The following is a 23,370-nucleotide window of genomic DNA, read 5'->3' on the forward strand; positions in this document are numbered from 1 at the left end:
TTGTCAAACCTTATGTATGGGAATTTAGGACTGAAGCTCAATGTTAGAGGCAGATAACTCAGATAAACTCAAACCAACATGACTGAATTAGGGCGATATAAGGCATGATCATGTGTGTCCATGAATGCAGTAGGTTAACAGGCACATTTGATACCAGTAGCCTCTGTTAATGTTTCACAACAGTTTTTTTGCTGTTATGTTTGCTGTATGAATGCATTTGACCTGCCAATGAATTGGGCTTATGCTTGAGTAAGTTGACCTTTCTTTCTTTCTCCTCTTTTACCACGCAAGGTCTGTGACCTGATTTGATATTCTCTGCTCACTCTGGACATGAGCCAAAGTATGAGGGATCTGGCTTACTTTAGGTGAAGTTATGAGATTTCAGAGTGAAGAATGGTTTTCTGCCATGAGCTTCCTCTGTTGTTTCTAAATGTAATATTACAGGTGGTTTCAAGCAGGGATTTAGTTTGGATATAGCTTACACTGTATAGGAAGGAACAGGCAATGATGAACATGATAGCTTGGGAGTAGTGTGGATCAGCCTAGCAAGCCCTGAATACCCAGTTCTCATAAAAGCCTGTGGATTTCAGAGTTTCTTGGAACATCACAGGATCAAATCCAAATTATACTTAGGCCAGTGAAATTCAATACCATCATTACACAAAACAGTCCACAAAGTCAACAGCAGTCTGAAATCTCTGCAAATGCCAAAGAGCAATGGCATTAGTTTCAAGAACGAATGATACAGAAATCTTTTAATATCTTAATTTTCATTACACTCATAAGTAACCAATTTTTGCAGCTAGGGTATTGTCGCTTCCTCTATTAGTTCTCCTGTAGGTTTCTGGCACAAAGAACCTGTCAGGAGATTTTGGTGGCTTTTTAGTGGTATAGCCCCAAAACACACATAGGCTTCATCATGAGGAAGCAGTTATTATAATGTTGCGGGGGGGTCTTGTTTCCAGCTCTCCGTGACTCATGCAGGCAGCTGAGAACACGGTTAAAATATGAAAGCTGAAAAGAAACTGAGAAGAGGGAGTAGTTCCTGCACTTCTCTTTCTCTTGGAAGAACTAAAAAATACATAAATGTAGGTCAGACAGGGTAAAAATATTCCATGCTATTTTTCCTTCCATGCTGTTTGGGCTTTGTAAGACTTATAAAAGCAGGTCCAGGATATGGCTGAACAAGATTTGTTTAATATAATTTACTTGTTTAATAAAAGCCTCATGCATTGAGGTATAATTTCAGTTCATATTCTATTGTGTGTATAAAAGGAAAGTTTTGCCACAGATCTGGTTATCCCTTATGCATTATTTTTTTCTCTCATATAGCAAAAAAAGGAAGAAAAGTTCAAATATACTTGCTAATGAAAGGCAAATATTAGCAAAACATTCCTGAGGTGATTTCTTCTCAAAAACATGACCCAAATGAAAATCAAGACCTGGACACCAAAGAGCTACCTGCAATAGTTAGTCTTAAAAAAAAAAAAAGTTTAAAGGAGTTTAAAATCCATTGCCAGTAAAATTACAGAACCCAGAACCTCCTGACATGCTTTTAGTTTTGAAAGCAGTATCTATTTTTTCCTCTTTTGCATAAGCACTGACCAGTAGAAGTGTAATTGGATACCCCCTAGAGACTTCTCAGTATCATAGACTCTAATAAATTTGGGTTTTACAGCATTACATTGTAAATTAAGTCTGTAGATGCAGAACTGAGGCAATCATACCTGTTCAGACAGAACATGCAGAACAGGATTTTGATCAGCAGTTTCTGTGTGATGTGAAACACAGTACAGAGAAGGTTTGTTAACACCAAAGCAGATATCAGTGGCTCCACATCCACCATGCTGGGCCCAACCACTAAGTTTCCTTGACAAAGGCATGGGAAAATTTATTAGTAGGAAAATCTTGTGCAACTCAGAGTTGGAACAGCCTCTCATGTTTCATCTGTGGCTGATCTAGGGTGAGCAGGACAATGCCTGATGCATTAGCTACATAGTGACACTTATGGAAACCTTCCAGGCACTTAAAGGCAGATGTGGGGGAATCTTTACCAATGCTGCTATGAGGTTTTAAATGCAAAAGCTGCTAGCAGACTTTAAAAACACACAAAAAAGCCATTTCTCAGCTGTTACCATTTATGCTACAGTTTAGCTCATGGCATTCTTTGTACCTACTTTGTATATGTGTCTATGCTACCTCCTTCCTCCTCTGTTTCAGTTTAAGGTAGTTCTTAAGGTAGCACTGTAGTCATTAAGCATCACACTTGTACCACTATTGTCTAATATTCCTAGAGATAATAAATCTCAAAAATAGGTTTGCAGGTGGTTACTAGATGAGCTTTGTAGTTTTAAGTAGTACAACCTAACCAGCCCCACAAATTTTCTCCTTGAAAAGAACATGAATATTAAAATGTCATTTTAGACTTGTCTCCCCTTCTTTCAAATCTATTTAAAGACATTATGATGCATTTTCTAACTGAATTTTAGCAGCAATTGTCAAGTTTGTGTGTAAAGAATGTTTTATGAAGTAAAACACCAATACAATACTCAGTTCTTGCACTAAACTGTGTAAGGACTCCAGTTATTGAAATCAGTAGAACTGGTTAAATGTAAAACCTTCTCCACTCAATTCAGTGCACAATAAACCTTAGAAAAGAACAAGCTAAAAGAAATTCATCCCTCTGTGCATTAAGTTTGCTTTTTCTGTCACAAGTGGAGGATCATTCTCACAACTTTGTCATTATATCTATTTTCTCAGTTTAGGCATTGTAGTTTCATTGATGCTAAAATGCCTTGCTGAAGGGCTCTAGGAAGATACATGCCATTGTGAACATAAGGAAATGTAACAGACAAGTGTAGTATGTGGCCATTTCAGATAAGCTGTAATATGGTCTGAAACAAAAGAGGGAGGAATTTTTACTTTACCGAGAATTTAAGAGCCAAAGCCTTGCTGAAAGTTGGAGACATTCAGTACCAAAAACTCACAGGAATTCTCATGTGTTTTTAGGGGGGTTTGAGTGTCACAATTTAGTAAGAGAAGTAATGATCTTTATACTTCCTGTGGAAAGAAAATGCAGGAAATCTTAGTACATTTTTGGAAGGATGGATGGTTGTTTAGGTCAGTTGGCATTTTTGTTTTAAAGAAGAATCTAGTTTCCTTTGCATTTTATAATGAAAGAGCTGGCAGGTTAGAGTCACAACATCATACTGCATAACAAATGCACACCAGAAGATGTTGACACCTCAGGACCAGCTATTCACAGACCCTCTTTTAATGGGCTGCATTACTTGAAAATGTAGACACAGTGAATATGTTACATTAGCAAAAGGAAAAGCATTTACTCTCATAGTTTTTCCTCCCTGCTTGGCTGCTGGGTGACATGGAGAGTTAATGGACACAAATTGCTGCTCTCATGCCAAATTCTCATTTTGTTGTTGCAATATGGGACATTGTCTGTCTATTCCTCTGTTTCTTACACAGGGCAAGGATTACAACTCAGTAATTTTGGTGAGGTGTTTTTGTTTTGCTTGTGTTTTTTGTTGCTCTGATAAAACAAGAAAAAAATAACCTGGAATGGAGCTATTCCAAGAGCTTCAGAGGAGAAAACTCCATATATTTTGAATAATTTCTGTGTTCATTGCTTGTCCTAAAGATCCTGCCCTTCTCGTTAGGAATAGATTATGATCTTGTTTCAGACAAATACTGATAAGCACTATAGTAAATTCTATAAGCATTTATTTCTTTTGGCCCTTGACCAGTAAAGAATCTCATTTTAGAAGGCATATTGCCCATTAGCATTTTGAAGATTGTTAAGCAGAATCTCAATTTTTAGAGTATGGACCCCTTAACACCTTCTTTGACTTGATGGGGTACTTGGTGCCATGGGTTAGCTGTTTGGGTGGGTTGGATTGGTTGATGGGTTGGACATGATGATCTTGAAGGTCTCTTCCAACCTGGTTTGGTTTATTCTAATAAAGGTTTATTCTAATAAAGGTTTATTCTAATTAATTTTTAAAGATACTCAAATCTCTACAGTTAGGTGGTTAGATCAGTGCTCTAAAGCCCTTACTTGAGCCTTGAGACAATGCCATGGTAAGGAGCAGATAATGTTAACACAAGATGAAGAGAGGCTGAGGGAGCCTGGGTTGCTTAGCCTGGAGAAGAGAAGGCTCAGGGGAGACCTTCTTGCTGTCTACAACTACCTGAAGGTAGGTTGTAGCCAGGTGGGGGTTGGTCTCTTCTCCCAGGCAACCAGCACCAGAACAAGAGGACACAGTCTCAAACTGTGAGACTGGATGTTAGGAAGAAGTTCTTCATAGAAAGAGTGATTGGCCATTGGAATGTGCTGCCCGGGGAGGTGGCAGAGTCAGCATCACTGGAAGTGTTTAAGAAGAGACTGGATGGGGTGCTTTATGCCATGGTTTAGTTGATTAGATGGTGTTGGATGATAGGTTGGACTCGATGATCTCAAAGGTCTTTTCTAATTTTGTTCTGTTCTAAGATTTAACAAGTGAGAAGTGCCTTTGCCATAGGGGACTTTGTACTGCCTGACCCCCTAGTCTGTATATATGCACATTTGTGTGCCTGTTCAGGGATGCAGAGGACAACAAAAGATTTGTGGTACCCATCTGTCTTTTGAAGACATTTTGTTTGGAAAATAACAGTGGGCAGTGGGATAAATGGATCTCTAAAAACAGTGCTCCCCTCTAAGTAATTCTTACATGTGTCTCATATTTACAGATTGTTATGTGCAGCAGACCAAGCCATCTCTAGAAAGTATTTAACCATTCATTCAGGTGATATGACCTCCTAAGAACGGTTTCATCACAATTTAAATACCAACCAAAAGCAGAAATCACTGGCAGCTTTGTAACAGTTTTACAAGGAGCCAGATCAGATGTGTAACCTTTAGACAAAAGTTGAATTCAGTCTCTGTGCCTGTTTTCTATCTACTTTTCTCTGTAGATGTTCTGGTTTATGTCATATTTTTGTTGTCTAAGTATTTCTTCTTCCAAATCTCTGTCCAGTTCTATATAGCAGGCCTGGAGTATACACCAGAGACTGTTGGTTAATGTGTATTTGTTGCCAGTGGCTGTAAGGAAAGTGAGAGTGCAAAGCAGCAGGAGTGATGAAGGAGAAATAAAATAAAATACAGAAGGCAGATTCTCTTGCATTTAACAAAACAGAAGAAATGCTTTCTGTTCTTTCTGTCACATTGAACAGTGACAGAGCACCAATAGAGAGCTGTGGTGCATTCCAGGGAAGAAGGAAATGATGCATTACATTACAAGGGCATAAAAGTGCGTAGAACATGAGGATTTGATTATTTCTCTAATGCATGATTTTGGGATGGATATAAAGTGAGCTGATTGTGTGTCTAACAGATGCAGACTCCCATAAACAGAAGAAACTTTAAACAGGTCGATTCTGGCGTATGATCCTAGGAAAAAGCAATGCCTAGTTCCCTGCTAGCAAGCCTGGTGGTCTTACACCCATGAGTTCCTTGGGTGTAATATGTCCTTCTAAATATAACTACTATAAGCTGCAGTGAAATGGATTTCAAGGTGCCTCTTAAAAACAGCATAGGGTGTGTTTCAGTCTGCAGACTCCCTGAGGAAGCTATAAAAAACATCCTTTCAACAGGTTTGCAGCAAGGCTACAGCTAATTAAAGAACTGCAGGTGATGAAACACTGGTCCTGCGCTGCAGACAACAGCTTCACTACTATGAGGACATGAAATGTGTAATTCAAGGCATCCTGGTACTTCCTGGTCTTCCCTGTGCCCTGCAGAACAGCATTTCTGCAAGAGCCTTGGGGAAACTGCCTAGTCCTGGGAATGTGTAATGTGAGTGTGTGTACAAAACCCTTTGCAGATGCAGGATGGACAGGGCTTGGTATGCAGGCTGGGTCTCAGCCCTCTGCAGAGGCTGTGCTCCTTTGATTTTATTTGAATAGATTTTTTGTGACTCTCAGGAGAGGCTGCTCTGGCTGCTGCCTGACCAAGTTCTCACTGGGTGAGTGGCATGCAAGTAGCAAGTTTCCCCTCCCAAAAGAAGATTTTTACAGGCTCAGGTAACTGAATTAACTGTGATTATAGAGCAAGCCTTCATTAGTCTCATTTTCTTACTGTTGTTTGGTTCTTCCTTCTCCAGGTAAAGCATGTTGTGAGTTCCCTTACACAAACATTGAAAAACTTCCTTTGTTAATGAATTGCTAATGTCACACTGCACATTGTAAATCACAGTAAGTGCTATTGGGACTTGACACAATGATCCAAAAGCATTGAAAGGCTCCTGATTAATTTCTTTGCACCTTGGTTCATATGGCAGTAATGCTGCTAGGTGATATGTCAACTTTCCAAAAGAACACTTTCTGGAAGAAATCACAGATCTCAAGTGTATAAAGCATATATTTATCTAAGAGATGTAGCTGGAGCTGCCACTTCCCTGTTCTCTTTCCATTGATAAGTATAATCTGTTTCCCTGTTCATCTCAGCTAAAGCTGGTTTTAAAATCCAAATACTTTGAAGGGAAGCTCAGCATGACAGAATGGAAATAAACTTTCCTGGCAAGCACAGCCCCCTCCTATGACACACAAATGATGGTTTGGAGGTTTTTTGTTTTTCTTCCTTCAATTAAAGAAAAATGTTAAATCATAATTTAACATACTAAGGAGCAGTGGAGATTATAGAACAAAGATACATGGCAAACATTTAGGTATTAAATGAAAATAGAAACTTGGCCTCTAGAGACCACATGAAAGGTAGACAGGAAAACTTGGTAGCTTGTATTTTCATGCAGGGAAATATAAAACCCTAATCAGGATTCATATCACTCAGTAAAAGAATGCTGACGCAGCTCAAGAGCAGCCTGCACTCAATGGAAGCTGAACCCTGGTCTTGTGCTCATAAAGGACTCTATTCCCCTTTGCCACACTGCCATTTATCTTAGTGTTTTCCCCCTGCCTTCATATATCTCCATGAGTCTAAAGTCTGTTTAAATCTACTGTGCCAGATTTTGCCCCCAAGGTAACTTGATGAATGACGTAGTTATCATGTGGATGAACCTGGCCCACTATCCAGCTGCTTCCTTATGAGACTGAACTATTGGGTGAGATAAAATCCAAGGCGGGAAATCTTGAGCATAAAGGATTACAGTCGTGGGAACAGATAAGAATTCAAGCCATTTTTACCTACACTGTTGACAGTACAGACCATAAGAATTTGGACAGATGAATGCCTAAATTTGTTTTCTTCTTCCATTGATTAAGAAGAATAAACCAAACCAGGTTGGAAGAGACCTTCAAGATCATCGTGTCCAACCCATCAACCAATCCAACCCACCCAAACAGCTAACCCATGGCACCAAGCACCCCATCAAGTCTCCTCCTGAACACCTCCAATGACGGCGACTCCACCACCTCCTTGGGCAGCCCATTCCAATGGGCAATCACTCTTTCTGTATAGAACTTCTTCCTAACATCCAACCTGAACCTCCCCTGGCGCAGCCTGATACTGTGTCCTCTTGTTCTGGTACTGGCTGCCTGGGAGAAGAGACCATCATCTGCCTGTCTACAACCTCCCTTCAGGTAGTTGTAGAGAGTGATAAGGTCACCCCTGAGTCTCCTCTTCTCCAGGCTGAGCAACCCCAGCTCCCTCAGTCTTTCCTCATAGGACTTGGGTTCCAAACCCCTCACCAACTTTGTTGCTCTTCTCTGGACTTGTTCCAACAAGTCAACATCCTTCCTAAACTGAGGGGCCCAGAACTGGACACAGTACTCGAGGTGTGGCCTAACCAGTGCAGTGTACAGGGGCAGAATGAATGACCTCCCTGCATCCCAATCCTGTAGTTTTCCCTGCTTGGCTTCAGTGTTTTTCTGGTGTAACAAATATGATGTGTCAGAGCAATAATTTATGTCACGTCAGCAGCTATGCATCCAAAATTAGCTCATGATTACCTTCACTAATGTATTCCAGGCACATTACCTCTTCTAAATAATTAAAATGTTAAGAACCAGGTTTTCTTTTTACAAAGGATTCCACGTAAGTTTTCCCAAACAATATTGAAACATTCACAGCTTCAAACCCAAAGTTCTTCAAAAATGAGACACATTGCAGGTTGCTTCTGAATTTCTAATTTTAGTTTCCAGTTTCTGACAGTCAAAGTGGGAAATATCAAAATACTATTTGTTCCAAAAAAAAAAAAAAAAAGAAAAGAAAAAGAAATGGAAACTTCAAACTAGAACACTCCACAGCAGTTTTCTTTCAAAGAGAGTCAGGAAAGAGAGTGTGTCTGCAGAAATGCAGGTGACAGAAAACATTTTTAGAACAAGGAAGAGCTCCATCACAGGAAACATCTAACTAGTGCAATAAGAAAGCTCTTCAGTTTGAATTCTGCTTCCCTGGGACACAACAGAAGTTGGTCAAAGGCTTCTAGACACCAACAATTTACCCCTATCCTGCAGATGAATTCAGTGTGATTTTAGGATGCTAAACTAAGGAAAAAGGGATTTGTTCCTGATGCCAGTTCTCTTTTGCAAAGTTCAGGGTAATCCTTACTCTAAAACTAAGACAAACTTTCTGTCTTCTTTCCCCTGCAGATTTCTCTCACTAGATAAAAAGTACCCTGTGACCCTTTGTAGAGAAGGATTGATTCTTGGTTAACCACAAATGGTCTGGCTTTCATGATTTGGGACTGACCAGTAGCAGACATGAGCCCTTTGAAAGCTCAGCTCTCCCTGACATCCTCCTTAATACCTTTTTTAGCGGCAGACACTAATTCTAGGCAGCACTTAAAGTTACCAGTGGTAAAGGCATCACTATCCCAAAGCTGAACAGGTCATTTTGATTCCACTCACTGTCTCAACCTTCTGGAACAGACCAAAGGGAACCTTTTTTCCTTTTTCATTCTGAGCTGCAAAGACAGATGCAATGACAGTAAAGGGGAAAACATGCAGAGCTGCATTACAAACCAATTCATCAGAAAACAGAGCACGCCTGCCTTACAAATTTGCCTGCAGCTCTTGTCTGCTCTGTTATTTTTAAACTGCCTGCAGGTTGCAGATTTTTCAGTGGTCCTTCTCTTACCAGTGTACACAGAGGATTTAAGAAGGCACAGAGGATTTAAGAAGGCACAACTTCCATTACCATGATTTTAAGTTACCAAAATTCCCAGCACATTAAAATTGAACATCTTTCATCTTCTCATAAACTTCTTGATGCAATTTGTGTATTCATGAAAGGGCATCCCATGCTTCTTACACAAGGCAAGGTCAATATAACTTAGCTCTGCATTCCCGATGCTCCCAATTTCCTTACATCAGCCTGCAGAGTGCAGCCTGCAGAGTGCAGCCTGCAGAGTCCAGCTTGCAGTTGCTATAATCAGCAAACCAGGCATCCCAGTTACAGACTCTGGCTCATCATGAAAAACCCCAAGAAGACAGACCCAACTGACTGAACCCACTGCTCAATTTCACGACACTGTTATCACTCAGACATGATCATCTGCTGTACAAATGAAGGCTATGTGGAGGCAAGAGCACTCTTCTATCACATGTCCAGGACAGACTTCACAGCACTCCCAGCAAACATGTCCCACTCCCCTGGAAGGCTGGATAGGATAGAGTCAGGACAGCATAGAAGGTTCCATGTGAATGTAAGGAAAAGCTTTTTCACTGTAATGGTGCCAAACACTGGAACAGGCTGTTCAGCGAGGATGTGGAGTCTCCTTCTCCAGAGACATTCAAAACCCACCTGCTGGACATGTTCCTGTGTGACCTACCCTAGGTGATCCTGCCCTGGGAGGAGGGTTGGACTGGATGATCTTTCAAGGTCCCTTCCAACCCCTAATGTTCTGTGATTCTGTGACTGACATCTATAAATGGGAGAACTTCTGTATGCAGAAAAACTTCATGTTCCATGGACAATTCCTATAGAGATAGGACTAACAGGAAGAGTAGTTTGTTTATGTCACCACAATATTTTCAGGAAGAAAGCAAGGGTGCATTTTTCAGAAGTGCTGATCACCACAACTGCTGCTGATGTAAACAGAAGTTGCAGATGCAGACTTTCTGAGAGGTCAGACCCTGCAGCCAAATGTAATGAATACTATGCTTTGTTTCCTTTTCTGTTGCCTAGTTTATTATGCAGCCCAGAGCAGTACTGCAGAGCAATACCTGTCAGGTCAGAACCTCTCCCCTCATCTGATTTGGTATGACTCAGACACTAAACCATTCATACTCTTGACCACTGTTAGGAGCTCTGGAAATTACCCCAGGTAGTGTTCACCCAGCTCTATATGCACGGGCACAGCCACATTAATTTCCACTTCTCTGACACACAGAGCAAATGACAACTGTGTGGTATATGAGGAGTTTGGTTTGGATCTGGGGTTCCAGTACAGAAGTCTTTGCCTTCAGTAGGGTACATCAGGGACTTGAAATAATTTTGATATAAACAGTCAACAAGCTTCAGTTAGAGCAAACCCCTCTGGCCCCACAGGACTGATGACTGTCTTCTTGTGGGACAGTATGGGACCATTACTGTCTCAGCAGTGATGGCCAAGCAGAGCCTGGCCAACCTGTGCTGGGTATGTTTAGGCTGCTGTGCTGTGGGTTAAGCTTGTACTCACTTGACCCTGTATAATGGCTATCCCTCATCCCTCTACATAAAACTGCTAGTTAAGCTCTTGCTCATTTCTCTCTGCTGATTTAGAGAGTCTTGCTTTGGCTCTTGGCTGTTTATATTTTGCAGACCTCCTCTATGTAATCACATGGCCTGGCCCCAGGCTGTCAGGCTCTAGGAGACATAACCACATTATTCCACAGAACAGTTAGTATAATTAAAATATTGACTGCAGATTAAAAAAATGTGCTGAATATTTCACAGACTGGTTGGATGGTTGGCAAGTCTTGGCAGCTTGTTGGCTGCAGGAACTGGCTGATATTTAGGCATGCCTTCTCCTTCAGCATTCATAGCTGTACGTGGGAACTGCTTTTTTGTGCTGTCAACTTCTTCCCTCCCAAGCAGCCAACCCACAACCAAGCAAAAATGAACTGACTGGAAATGAGGTGCTGCAAGGGCTTTTTTTGTGATTCCTATTGCCAGTGAGACCATTTCCTTGTTATTTATGAATTCAGGACATCTGTCTTGCTGTGTCTGTTTCTATTTTTATTTGTGTCCATCTCTCTAAACTCATGGTGTAGGAACTACATATGGTGAGAATGTACCAGGTGATAAACCCATTTGCTTAAGAACTGTCTGTACCATATGAGAAGCATTAATAAAGTTAGAAAGCCCACAAACCCCTCCATTGGAATATTTGCTTTAGCTACTATTCCTTCTCTGACATTTGATTTCTATCTGTAGTTAATCTGTAACCAAAATTTAAGGCACAAAATCCTTGCATTTCCATAACGAAGAGTTCAGAAGGGGATGGGAGAAACCCACCTGATAGAGCTGGCAGAAACCACAGCAGCACTGATCACTACAGGGCACTTAGGGAATTCTTAGTGCCTTTGCAATATCTCCCTATCCTTTTTCTTAGGGAAATGTCTGGGAGAGGGAACATCACTAGAGACACATAGATTCAGTCTGAGTGACTTCCTAATTCTTTCTATGCTATCTCTCAAAAAAAAAGTAATAAAGAAAAGTGAAATGATCTCATGCTATGAGTGTTAAACAAAACGTGTGGATGATGCCTAAACCGCTTTGCAGACACCTACATCCTGAATGAAATGCTGTAGGATAAGTAGCTTGCCACAGTACTGTTTTAAAGCAGCATGTTTAATATTCACTTACGTGCTTGAGAAATTCTTGGTGTGGTAGGAAGTGCGTAAGTAGCAGTGCAGTCTCACAGGCAAGGACCAGGGACAGCTGAGCTGAAGCTGTCCTACTCCACTGTAGCTTCCAGGGACAGGGGTCTGATTGGCAGTCTGATGTGCACCCTGATCTACAGCTCTTTTGAAATGAGCTAATTTTGGGACCATCTCCATTCCTGTTTAGGGGATGTCACAAGAAATGGCCAAATGCTGTTTTCTGAAACTTTTGTTAGAGCTGCAAAATAATCATAATAGCAAATTAATAGCAGATCTACTCTGCCATTGTCATTCTCATACCATCTCTGTAATCAAGAGTAGCTCCACTTCAAAGTTTATTTCTGTGATACCTCTCATTTTTGGACACACAGTTAGGAAAGGAGCATGGTATGTTGGCACTCTAGCTGTGGTCTGTAGGCTGTTGCTCTTCTCCACTAGGCTCATTGCTAAGTTTCGCCTCCCAGTTTAATATTAACCTCCAAACTCTAAATTATAAATGTCACATTGGGTAGACATAATTCTTTCAAAGACAAAAATATGTACATTTTAAGTCTGTTCTAAATTAAACCCTAAGATAAACTCTGTGTAATGAGACAAAAAGATGCTCTAAATTCAGTACATAGAGAAATTCACTGGGCAGGCATAGTGGAGACAGGGGATTGTTACAGCCTTTTCTCTCTTCTGACAGTTCACGTGGCCACGTGTTTAGTTTCTCTCCACTGAATGATTCATCTCTATTATCAGTATTTTCAAAATTAAATGGAAGAGGAGGAATGTGTTCATTCCCCTGCTGTGTTTAATAATCTTCCAAAAATTGTTTCCTGTTTACTTGGAGATCCCCACCTCCGTGCTGCGATTTAAGCATTTTCACCCTCTTAGCTAAAATCAAAGCCTGGAAGATGCTGTATGGTTTTTATCCTGCAATCATAAGCAACTTATGATAAATGTTGTTCCAGAGATAAATTACTTGGAAATGTGCATATGTTCATAGCTCCACATTGTTCATCTAAATAATAACTGGCTATTGAAAAAAAAAAAACACAAATTGTCATCCAGTTGTTATTCATGTAATGTCTGATGTCTGATGGCAGCTTCTCTTTTAATGGTCACTGTACTGGTGCTCAGATAAAAATCTTAGTAAAGACATCAATAGCCCCATTTATACACTGTGCTGCTTTCTTTCATGGTACTAGCTGGCACACAGCTGTGAATGGTCAGTATGTATTGTTTTGTGCAGGAACTTGTCTACAAGCAAAACTTACAGTGTATATTCAAGACAAAGTATTAAAAATACCTAATTGCTTTTCCAGCTGAAGCATTATATCTGAATTCCTGTGGCTTGGCTGGACAAGAATTTTCCCCTTAGCTTCCTCAAGGAATAAATGTGCACAACAGTTCTGAGGTTTTCCTTATGTAGCACATATCAAACAAACTATTCTTATATAAAAGATTTACATTAGCTCACCCAAGTCAGTATGCTCTGTGTTAGCTTATGTGGAAAGAGTTCATTTAAAAGGCAGCAATATCCTGTGGTCTGAGAAGAGAACTGGAAGCTGGGAATTCAGAAGGGACCTGAGCTTTCTCACTTCCTCTCAGCTTTTCATGAGGGCCTACATTTTTCTAAATGAGCATTACATTTACAGGATTAACGGAAGGCCGTGCGGGCCTGATTTACAGATGTGTTAAATTTCTACTGCTCCTGTTAAAGCTTCTGGGAGCTCTCAGCTCTCCACGTTTCAGAAGGCTGTAATGCAGTCACACACAGCCCCTGGGAGGGAGAGAAACTTGGTGTGTAGCCGGCACAGATGAAGGTAGGAAAGCGATGGAATAAAGCACAGAGTGTTCAATTCAGTACATTGCCCTCTGCATGGGCCTAGTAGCCCTGATTAATCTATGAGGGATGGCAGCAGTGGAGATGCTGAAATATTTGGCATCCAGATAGATACTCTGCAAGACCAGAGTCAAAAGAGAAGCTGGTAGGAAGCACTGGGCTGACACAGTGAGGTTGAACACCTCTCTGGTTGGTGCCCTTAGGCCTGGCTGCCGTCTCCAGCAATGCAGGGACTTTCTTTCACAGTCTGACACTTACCATGGTGACTAGACTGAGTACTGGTTCACTGGTAAACCTCAGTTTGCCTCCTTTCTTAGGTCTATAACTGAAACTTTTTGTCTAACAGTTGGCTTTCCTCTCTTCCTCTCTCAGATGAGATGGAGCAGTCCCCTGCAATGCGTTCTGACTACTTGGTCTCAGGGATTCGAACTCCACCAGTGAGGAGGAACAGCAAACTGGCAACACTGGGCAGGATCTTCAAACCATGGAAGTGGAGGAAAAAGAAAAATGAGAAGTTGAAGCAGACATCTGCAGGTAGGATGAGAACAAGAAAGCACAAAGCGAAGCTTATCTTGGGCTGAAATTTGCTTACATAGGAAATGTTAATGGTGATTTGTTCTAAACCTAATTCAGAGATTTCAGCATGTTACACATTAATAATGTTAAAGGCTAAAAAGAGTCCCTATAGACTGATTTCCAATGTCATATAATAAATATAACATAATATAATATAATATAACATAACATAACATAACATAACATGTTACATTTAGAAGAAAAGATCAAAATACAAAAGTGAAGCATGAGTCTTAACAAAGACTGCTTTTCATGGGCTGCCCCTTCTGCAGAATAGTCTACATTTATGGCCCCAAGTACCATCACCCCTTTTATTTGGGGTGAAGATTATATAGGTCACAGTAACATTATGAAAACTGACAGGAGGGAGCTACAGCCTGTAAAATATCTTCCCTCAAGCAGCTGTCTCTGCGGTGAAGGAGCCCAGCACACAGCTCTGCATGCTCTTGCTCCTCTCCTGGGATGTCCCAGGAGATCAGTACAGCTCTCTTTTCTTTTCCTAAGATAGGATGGTGCAATTCTTTCCACGTGCCCCAATATCCTGTGGAGCATCACAGTAAAGGACACCACTTCCTGAGGCAGCTCCAGTGTGCCTTATTAAACAGCATGAGGGCTCTAATATCACTGTTACTCTGCACACAGTGTGATCAGACAGTGGGTTAGATCATAAATCTCAGCTCTGCATGTGGGTGATTTTACAGCTGTTTTAACAAAGGAAAAGGCACAAACAGGCTGACTGGTCCGTGCTCCCCAAAATGACATCCTTGTAGTTCTTTTCAAGCGCACAGTAGTTAAGACTAGAGGGAGTTTCCACACTGCATCTTTCTCACTCCATTATATGAATATCCTGTTGTTAACTGGTGCTCTGTTATGCTATTACTTTGTGTAGTGCTGGAGAAGAAGATGACAGCACGACAAGGTCGGGATGAACTCATTAAGAAAGGCCTTCTGGAGATGATGGAACAAGGTAAGTCAATATTCTTCATCTCTTTTATCAGACTCTTTTTCAGGACCTTAGGAAACACATAATTGCAAAAGGAGACCTCTAACAATCAAATGATGAATAAAAAGGAAAACCTTCAATCCAAACAGAAAAAAAATCAGTATCTGAATTAAGCATGTCTGTCTTCAAATTCCTCCCTGCTGCAATCAATCCACATTTAATTTTTGATGTGTTACCATCTTGGATTCAACTCCATCTTTGCTTGACACTCTGAAATGTTTTATGCAATTGCTCTATACCTACCCAAATCCTACTGCCAAGAAAGTCAGCTAAAGCTGCTATAAATATAAACTTAAACATACAGACGCATTCAGCCAACATGTACAACCCATGGATCCAAATCTCATCAGATGACATTAATCTGATGTTTTCTGCTGTCTTTCCAGTAAACCAGGTTTGTTACAAAACTTATTACCCTCTGCCTCTTTTTAATTCACATGCAAAAGTGAATCATTTGGTAGTGCCATTTTAAAGCTTTCCAAAGTACAAATCAGGTTCAGCAGAAGTCACTGAATGAAAGATGATAGTGTCAGAAACATGCACAAAGGACTGTGGTTCTGTACATCACTGCTCCAAAGCCCTGACCGATGTTCAAGGGAGAAAGAGATATGGGTGACCGTTCTGTGAGATCAAGTGATCTCCCAGTGTTATGGCCAACATCCCAATTGCCATTTTCCACCTAAACAGAGATAAAAGAAATGAATCCATCTTTACTTTGAAATCTTCATAGCAGAAAGTACTGTCCTGAAAAAAGCCTGGCCTTTTGAATTGGATCAATCTGATAGATAGAAATTATGTTCTTTGAAACTAATAATTGAGTTTCTTTGTATAAACCAAATGCCATGCCTATAAATAGCCTGTGGGACAATACTCAGTGATGCTATGCTGGAGTGTAACCGAGCAACTGAAGAGTTAGAAAAAGAGGAATTGGAACAGGATTTTCTTTTTTCATTGCAGTAAAGCAATTTTCATATTATTTTATTTGATATACTTTAATGTTAATTTTATGTCCTAGTTAAAAAATTAAGCTATCAAGCAACCAGCTTATTCTAAAATGGAAAGTTCTAGAAAGCTCACTTTTAGTTCCTGTCAGTTGGACTCTTTGTGGCTCTGATAATTCTAGATAATGAGTCGCTCTGTTAGCTTGTTAGCAGCTATTGGTTAGAAAAATACACCCCATTTCTGTTAGGGGTATGAAAATTCCCCATAATATGTGACTTTTAAGACACAGATATCTATCATTTTCTGGGCTCCTCAGTTTAAGAAGGACATTGAAACACTTGAACGTGTCCAGAGAAGGGCAACAAGGCTGGGAGAGGCCTTGAACACAAGGCCTATGAGGAGAGGCTGAGGGAGCTGGGATTGCTTAGCCTGGAGAAGAGGAGGCTCAGGGGTGACCTCATTGCCCTCTACAACTACCTGAAAGGTGGTTGTAGCCAGGAAGGAGTTGGCCTCTTCTCCCAGGCAACCAGCACCAGAACAAGGGGACACAGTCTCAAGCTGTGCCAGGGGAGGTTTGGACTCGAGGTGAGGAGAAAGTTCTTCACCCAGCGAGCTGTTCGTCATTGGAATGGGCTGCCCAGGGAGGTGGTGGAGTCACCGTCCCTGGAGGCATTCAAGAGGAGATTGGACGTGGCACTTGGTGCCATGGTCTAGTCATGAGGTCTGTGGTGATAGGTTGAACTCGATGATCCTCGAGGTCTCTTCCAACCTTAGTCATACTGTGATACTGTGATTTTGGAAAAGAACTGTAAAATAAACCTTTTGCATGCATGAAGAACTAGCTGGGAGGAAAACAAGTGATGCGAAGTTGCAAGATCATTTTAACAAAATGAAAATAGTTTAAATAAATCCATATAGTCCAGTGGGAAGTGATGACAAGCTGTGCTTCTAATAAGGCAGCTGCACACAGGCTTTTTACCTGTGCAATAAAATTGCACAGAGCTCCTATAGTTGGTAGCGCATCAGACCCTTAACGGGAAGGTCGTGAGTTCAATCCTGCAGTGGGAAGTAGTGTCCTCCCTACTCTAGTCATGAGGTCTGTGGTGATAGGTTGGACTCAATGATCTTTGAGGTCTCTTCCAACCTTAGGAATACTGAATAGGTTACCCTTTGTGCATTAAACAAGTTTTCAGTACCACCTTGCTGCACAGAAAGGAAAGAACAGCTAGCAGTCAGTTGAAGGACACTGAAGGTACCTGCAAGTTACTTTTCTTTACAGTGTTGTGAATCTCCAGGGCTTTTGTTTTTTTTATTACATTATTAGTAGAAGCAGCTTATTAACTGGAATAAAAAATTGACCCAAATAATTCTCAGTAAATGATTAGTGCCCTACTTGGACTGAGCTGAAGTAGCAGCAGTTTCAAGGCTAAGTCCTCATTTACGCAGTAAGTTGCAATTGTCAAAGCAGCAATACTATGCTAAAAGTCTACAGCAAATCCTACAATCCCTCTATTTCATCAAACTCTACTCCACTTCAGTGACTTGATTCCAGCTTACTTTCATAAATAGCCCAGGATGGGATGAGGCTGCAGTCTGAGAAACCTCCAGATCTGCTTCATGCATTTACAATAGCTGTGTCACACTCCAGTTTGGCAGCACAAGGCCTGTCAAGCAGCATTTTGAACTGGACTGTTTGGCTCAGAGCAAACCACAAAGATAGCGCAGAATCTGTGAGCAGCCCAGGGTGAAATTGCGCTGTCCGTGGTTGGTGATGAGTCATCCTAACAGGTTATGTCACCCTGTCTCCTCACACAACCCCAAAACCGAGCTGCCCAGACACACTGTTCATTTGCACAGCTTGGGCCCCTTCTGTCCTTCTCTCCAGCTCTGCTTGAACAGGGTAAATGCCAATGTGCCCCTTGAAAATGACCTGAAATGCAGCTTCACTCTAGGGAACCAGCTTGAACTCTGAAAGAGGGTCCAGTCTGGCATACTGTGGAATTCATTCCTGACAAAATTACAGCCCCTCTTCTAATTACTTTACTCAAGACCCTGCTGCTTTCCTTATCAGTGGATCTAAGTTCCTGTCCCTGGCTGATTTTTGAAATATGATGTTGAGACCCACTGCCAATCAAAGCAGCACATAAACTTTGATCTAAGCACAAGCTGATAAATTCTGACCAGAAACATCACTGTTGCAAATCTCAGATGCTCCTCAAATGAAATTCTTCAACAGGAGTGTCTTCTGCTTGTCATTATTTCATTAGTCATTACACTTTCCATTGGCTGGGATCTAAAGGAGCTCATGTCTCTGACTGCAGTTTCACTGTGGCTCAGCTGTCAGCAGCCTGCCTTTCTGAAGGATGTGAGGAACGTGCAAAGCAGAGTTGCCTTAGAAAACATTTATGTAGCTTCCCCTGATATTTCTCCCCACTGTGAACACAAAACTGATCAGATGCAACTGTACTTAGTGCTGAGAGGTAAGGACTGTCTGTCAAATAATGCAGGCAGCTGTTAATACACCAATGATTATGTATAGGCTGCCTTCACAATGAGCTGAAATGTAGGCAATGAACTTTTTCCCCCTCCCCTTCCCTGTATCATAGCAACTGTGCTACTGCAAGGGCTATTTTAAGAACAGTAACTTTTCACCAAACGTGATTATGAGGCAGTCTGAGTGAGCTCAGCGTACAAAAATACTGCATCCCTTCTGCAGCATCTCTGGGCCAAGATCTGATACCCTTACCCAAAAGCACAATAAATTGCTCTGCAGACTGTCCACACAGTATTGAAAAGGAGGAGCTGTGAATGCTAGCTATTTTAAATCAGTGTTTCAGAAACTTGTCATGATATCATTGCAAGAAAACATAGCTGTGTCAGGCTCCAGAAAAGAGTGTCTAGGGCTGAGAAATACAAGTTAGGAGGTCAGGGGTGGACACCAGACATGTCTATCAGCACGGAGCACTGGCTAGAGTGAGAAGTAATTGCTTTCTTTGGTTTGTATCAGTGATGTAGAGCTCATAAATTCTGAGCGAGGCATGAAGTAAAAGGATAGTTTGTATTCTGAGGACTCTTGCCTGAATAGGAGAATACTAGAAAAGCTTCAGTCATCAAGATGCATACAGCTGCAGGGATCACTGGCACAAAAATCTTTCAGAGTAAGCAAAGGGAGCAGTTTCTAGGTCTGCATGAAGAAGGATTTGAATTTCTGATCAGCTCAGTCATACAGGACGTGCTTTTCAAAGCTGAGCAACTAAAACTATCCTCCAAACCTACAGTTGGGTAGGGAATATTAGTAGCCTTGTCTTGGGTAAGGCTCTGGCATTAGTGCTGGGGCAGCTGGATGGCTGTGCGTCAGGCAATGAGCCTGACCTGTCAGACCAGCCTGTGACCACACTGGACCATGAGCTCTGCTTGTGCAAGGAATTACCTTCTCTCAGAGACCTCTGATTTCCCATGCTTGTGCTCATGTCCCACACAGCAGGTGCTGTAACCTTCCTGCACAGTGGACATTAGCCCAGGCTGCTGGATGCCAACAGAAAAAGGTGCACTTTTGAAAAAACTGACTGGGTATTAGTATCCAGATGGGCTGCTAGCCAGATGTTTCGCATTACAGATGCTTAACACTGTCAGAGATCAGGTGCTGTTCTAAGACTAAGCTCAGTCCCCTGAGCACTAGCAGCTTTGAGACTCACTCTTCTCAAGAGGATAAAGGGGAGTTTCAACTTTCACTGCTCATGGTTTAGTTAAGATGTTTGATGTTTTAGATACCGAAGGCAAAGCCTGCACTGGTGATGATGCCACGAGAGCAGCACAGAGTGACCCTCCATCTCCCATGTGCCAGGCACTTGCCTCAGAAGAGGTGCAGCAAGAGAGTAAAACAGCAGCCACAACGAATGTGACCTTGATTGGTGAGGAGCTGCATTTGGATGAGCTGGAAGAAGATGCAGGTATTGGCTATAAAATGTTTCCAAGAAATTACAGTATGTTAAAAAAAACTGTTTCTGCTAAGCTGCCTTATGAGGAGTTGAATATGTCAGTGCACTAAAGGGTAAGAGCACCTTGTTCAGCTCAGCCCATGCTAGGTTAGCAATCAGTACTCAAAAACAGTGATTTTTGAGACTGCTCCCGAACTGAGGGACCACACAATGCTTGGCATAATGGGATTATTTGGGTTATGAGACAATCCAGTCTTGGCATGGTGCCCCTTTGATATTAGCAGTGACTGCTGTGAAGATGAAACAAGCTTCTCTTAAAAACATTTCTTAAACTTCTGTGCCAAGCCTGAAATTATTTGTCCTGGCTCAGGAGAATGATGTCAATACACAGCCCACGTGTCCATATCATTACTGTGCCTACAACATGCTGCAAATACAAGTGAAACTCAATACCAGGAGCACAGATAAGCTAAACCAAGCTCCCTTCATGGAATTGTGCTCTGGCAGAGCTCATCCGTGACTGCAGTTCCTTGGCGCCAGAGCAGCCAGGCACAATTCAGCAGCTGGAGGGTGTGCATTCACTTCCTGACAACCAAGTAATGCAAAGCTGCAGAGATAATGCTTTACCCTAGTTTGTGAGGGGTGCCATGTAATGATTGCAGATCTTCCTGTCCTCTAGTCAGTCTTTACACCTTCTCTAGCTGCCCTGCCTGCACTTTGTTCTCCATCCCATCCCCTCATTCCCTGCATTCTCTGAGGTCCCAGCCCCTGGCGTCTTTCACTAAACCCTCCCCTACCTGCTGTGGTTTGCTGAGCAATGCTGCCTGTTTATGCCCTAAGCCTTCTTCAGCAGCTCAGAATGGAAATCAGCCCTTGAAGTGTTTTCCATTTCTTTGCTTTATCCTTTCCTGCTTCCTTCTCTTCCCATCCTTTCCATCCCCGTGACTCATGCAATTTTGTTCCCTTTTGCTGTTTTGCTTTTATATAATATTGATTGTCTGGCCCATGTGTAGCTGAACTCCACTCTTAATTGCTTTGACAACAGAAACTGTTCTGTCTCCCTAAAAGTATCTGCTCTTCACAAAGGTTTTTTGTAAGCTTAACATCACCTTTCCATCACCCATCACAATCTTGATTTCAACTACACATGTTACTTCATCAAGAAGTCTCCCAAAGCACTCTATGTGGGCTTCTGAAATTTTTGTCTCTTAAAAAAGAGACATAGTAGAAAATTGGACAGAGGTAGCCTCTATTGGTACATGCCCTTAATGCTGTTTTGCCCTTTCTTCAAACTCTACTCTTTATGGCTGTGTTAGGGTTTGTGTCACTCTAAAAATTAATAGAGGCAGAACTCTTCCATCTTCTTGTTCTTAGAACAACCAGAGCAAGATCTTGACTAGAATCCTTCAGGTCTGCTTTAACTCTTTTCTAGAGTTCTTCACTCCATATCATTAAGGAAATTTCTCTCTGAACATCCAATTCTTATCACAGGATTACAGGATCCTGTTAGGGGTTGGAAGGGACCTCTAGAGATCTGCCAGAGCAGAACCATACAATCTAGCGTAGGTCGCTGTTGCAGTTTGAGCTGGGTGCCCTCTGCTGTGTTTAATTCCTGTGTCCAGAAGTCCAGCCCAGAGGCGTGGACACAGGAAATGTAGGTATTTCCTACCATGATTCTTTGCACCACTATAAGATCCAGTGCAGGGTCTAGCACTTTCTCTTTTCTTCCTCCTCTGTCAGCCAGTAACTGGGGGAGATGTCTCCTGGCTTTGGGCCTGGCTAGGCCCAAGACCATGGGGGGATGGGCAGTCTCAGATCTGGCCAGCTGAGACTAGCCTAGCAGTGGGAGGGGGAAGAAGGAACCCTGGGGGTCTTGGGTGTACCCTCAGGTGGGGATGGGATATCTCTGGGTTTGCTTTGGGATCTCTCTTTGTCACTGTGTTTCTGGCTTTCTGTAAACATTCACTGCCTTCTATTTAAACTTTCCATCACTTTTGCAATCCGTTTTGTCTGAGGTGTTATTTTTGCCCATGGTGGGGTGGGGGCTGCCTCAACCCAGGACAGCTGCACAGGAACGCGTCCAGATAGGTCTTGAAATCTCCAGAGAAGGAGCCTCTACAACCTCTCTGGGGAGCCTGTTTCAGTGCTCTGTGACCCTTGCAGTAAAGAAGTTGAGGTGAAACACGGACAGTCTATCCTGGAAGGATAGCACTAATAATGTACCATGTATTTAACCTTATGTCTCTGCAAAATCTAGTACTAGGATTTACAATTTACATTATGCTGTGTTCAATTTGTGTATTGAGGCTTTCAAAGTCATTCCAAATGCTTATGTCTCTTTGTTCTAATCCTAGTTCCTTTTATTATCTCCCTGGCACAACCTTTTCTCTCTTCCATATTTCTTTTCCTCCATTTTTTACAGTGTCTGTTTTTCAGATATTACCTTGTCCTGTCTCCCTGGTTTGTAAGACTCCACTCCTGTTTGTTGGAAATCTTCCTACTTCTTTCATCAGTGACCTCTGGGTTTTAAAACAATGATTGTCAGTCTAGTCTTTATTGCTAACTTATCCCTGTTTCTGCATTCTAGAGTTCCTGTCTCTATTTATTTTTTTTAAGGAATTTGTTGGGTAGGAAAGCTCTGCAAAATTGTCAGAATGCATTGCAAAGTTCCTTATAATGTTGAGTTTATTTTAATGTTTGTCCTTTGGCTCAGCCAGGGCCAGTAAGTGTCTTTCCACAATTTCATACAAATATTTGATCAGCTAGAAACAAAATGAATATATTTTCTTTACCCCCAAGTATGTCACATTTCATCCCAAGGATGTGGGGTGAAGGTCAGGGAGGGAAAGAGAAGGAAACAAAAGGAAATCTTTGTTGACTTCATGTTTGTTTAATACACAGGAAAAGAACAGCTTAGGCAGAAAGAGGGCAGTTTTTCACACCTAACCAAGCCAATGGGCTTGGGGCCAGTCTCAGGAGGGGATTTCTACCTAGGAGTGAGATTGCTTTTTGACAAGTGGCACTCCATGAATAATTAACTGCTTCAGCAAGGAGTCTAGTGCTGGAATATTTTCAGCAGGATAATATTCACTCTGCAGTATGGACACTGTTAATAGGTTTGTGTACTCAAGAATCAGATCTGCCTTCAGACTGAGTGAAACATGTGCTGTTACCAAAAACATCCACAGAAGACATCAGAAGCAAACCATTCTTTGCAGGGGATGTAAAAAAGAACATTCTTTAGACAAGAGCACACAATGCCA

At 41.7% G+C, this 23,370-nt stretch overlaps 1 protein-coding gene across 4 annotated transcripts in view; it reads left to right on the forward strand.

Annotated features, from left to right (window-relative positions):
• The window catches only part of PHACTR3 (phosphatase and actin regulator 3), a 115,727-nt gene that overhangs the window by 48,628 nt on the left and 43,729 nt on the right, over positions 1-23,370 (forward strand). For all 4 annotated transcript variants that reach the window (XM_068150040.1, XM_068150041.1, XM_068150042.1 and 1 more), the window contains exons 2-4: positions 14,021-14,182; positions 15,114-15,191; positions 19,937-20,119. In XM_068150040.1, the coding sequence (XP_068006141.1) occupies positions 14,021-14,182; positions 15,114-15,191; positions 19,937-20,119 (423 nt within the window). The remainder of the gene's footprint in view (positions 1-14,020; positions 14,183-15,113; positions 15,192-19,936; positions 20,120-23,370) is intronic.

Source organism: Melanerpes formicivorus, unplaced genomic scaffold, assembly GCF_026170545.1.
Source record: "Melanerpes formicivorus ecotype bairdi unplaced genomic scaffold, bMelFor1.0.p_v2 SCAF_19, whole genome shotgun sequence".
Classification (NCBI taxonomy): Eukaryota; Metazoa; Chordata; class Aves; order Piciformes; family Picidae; genus Melanerpes; species Melanerpes formicivorus.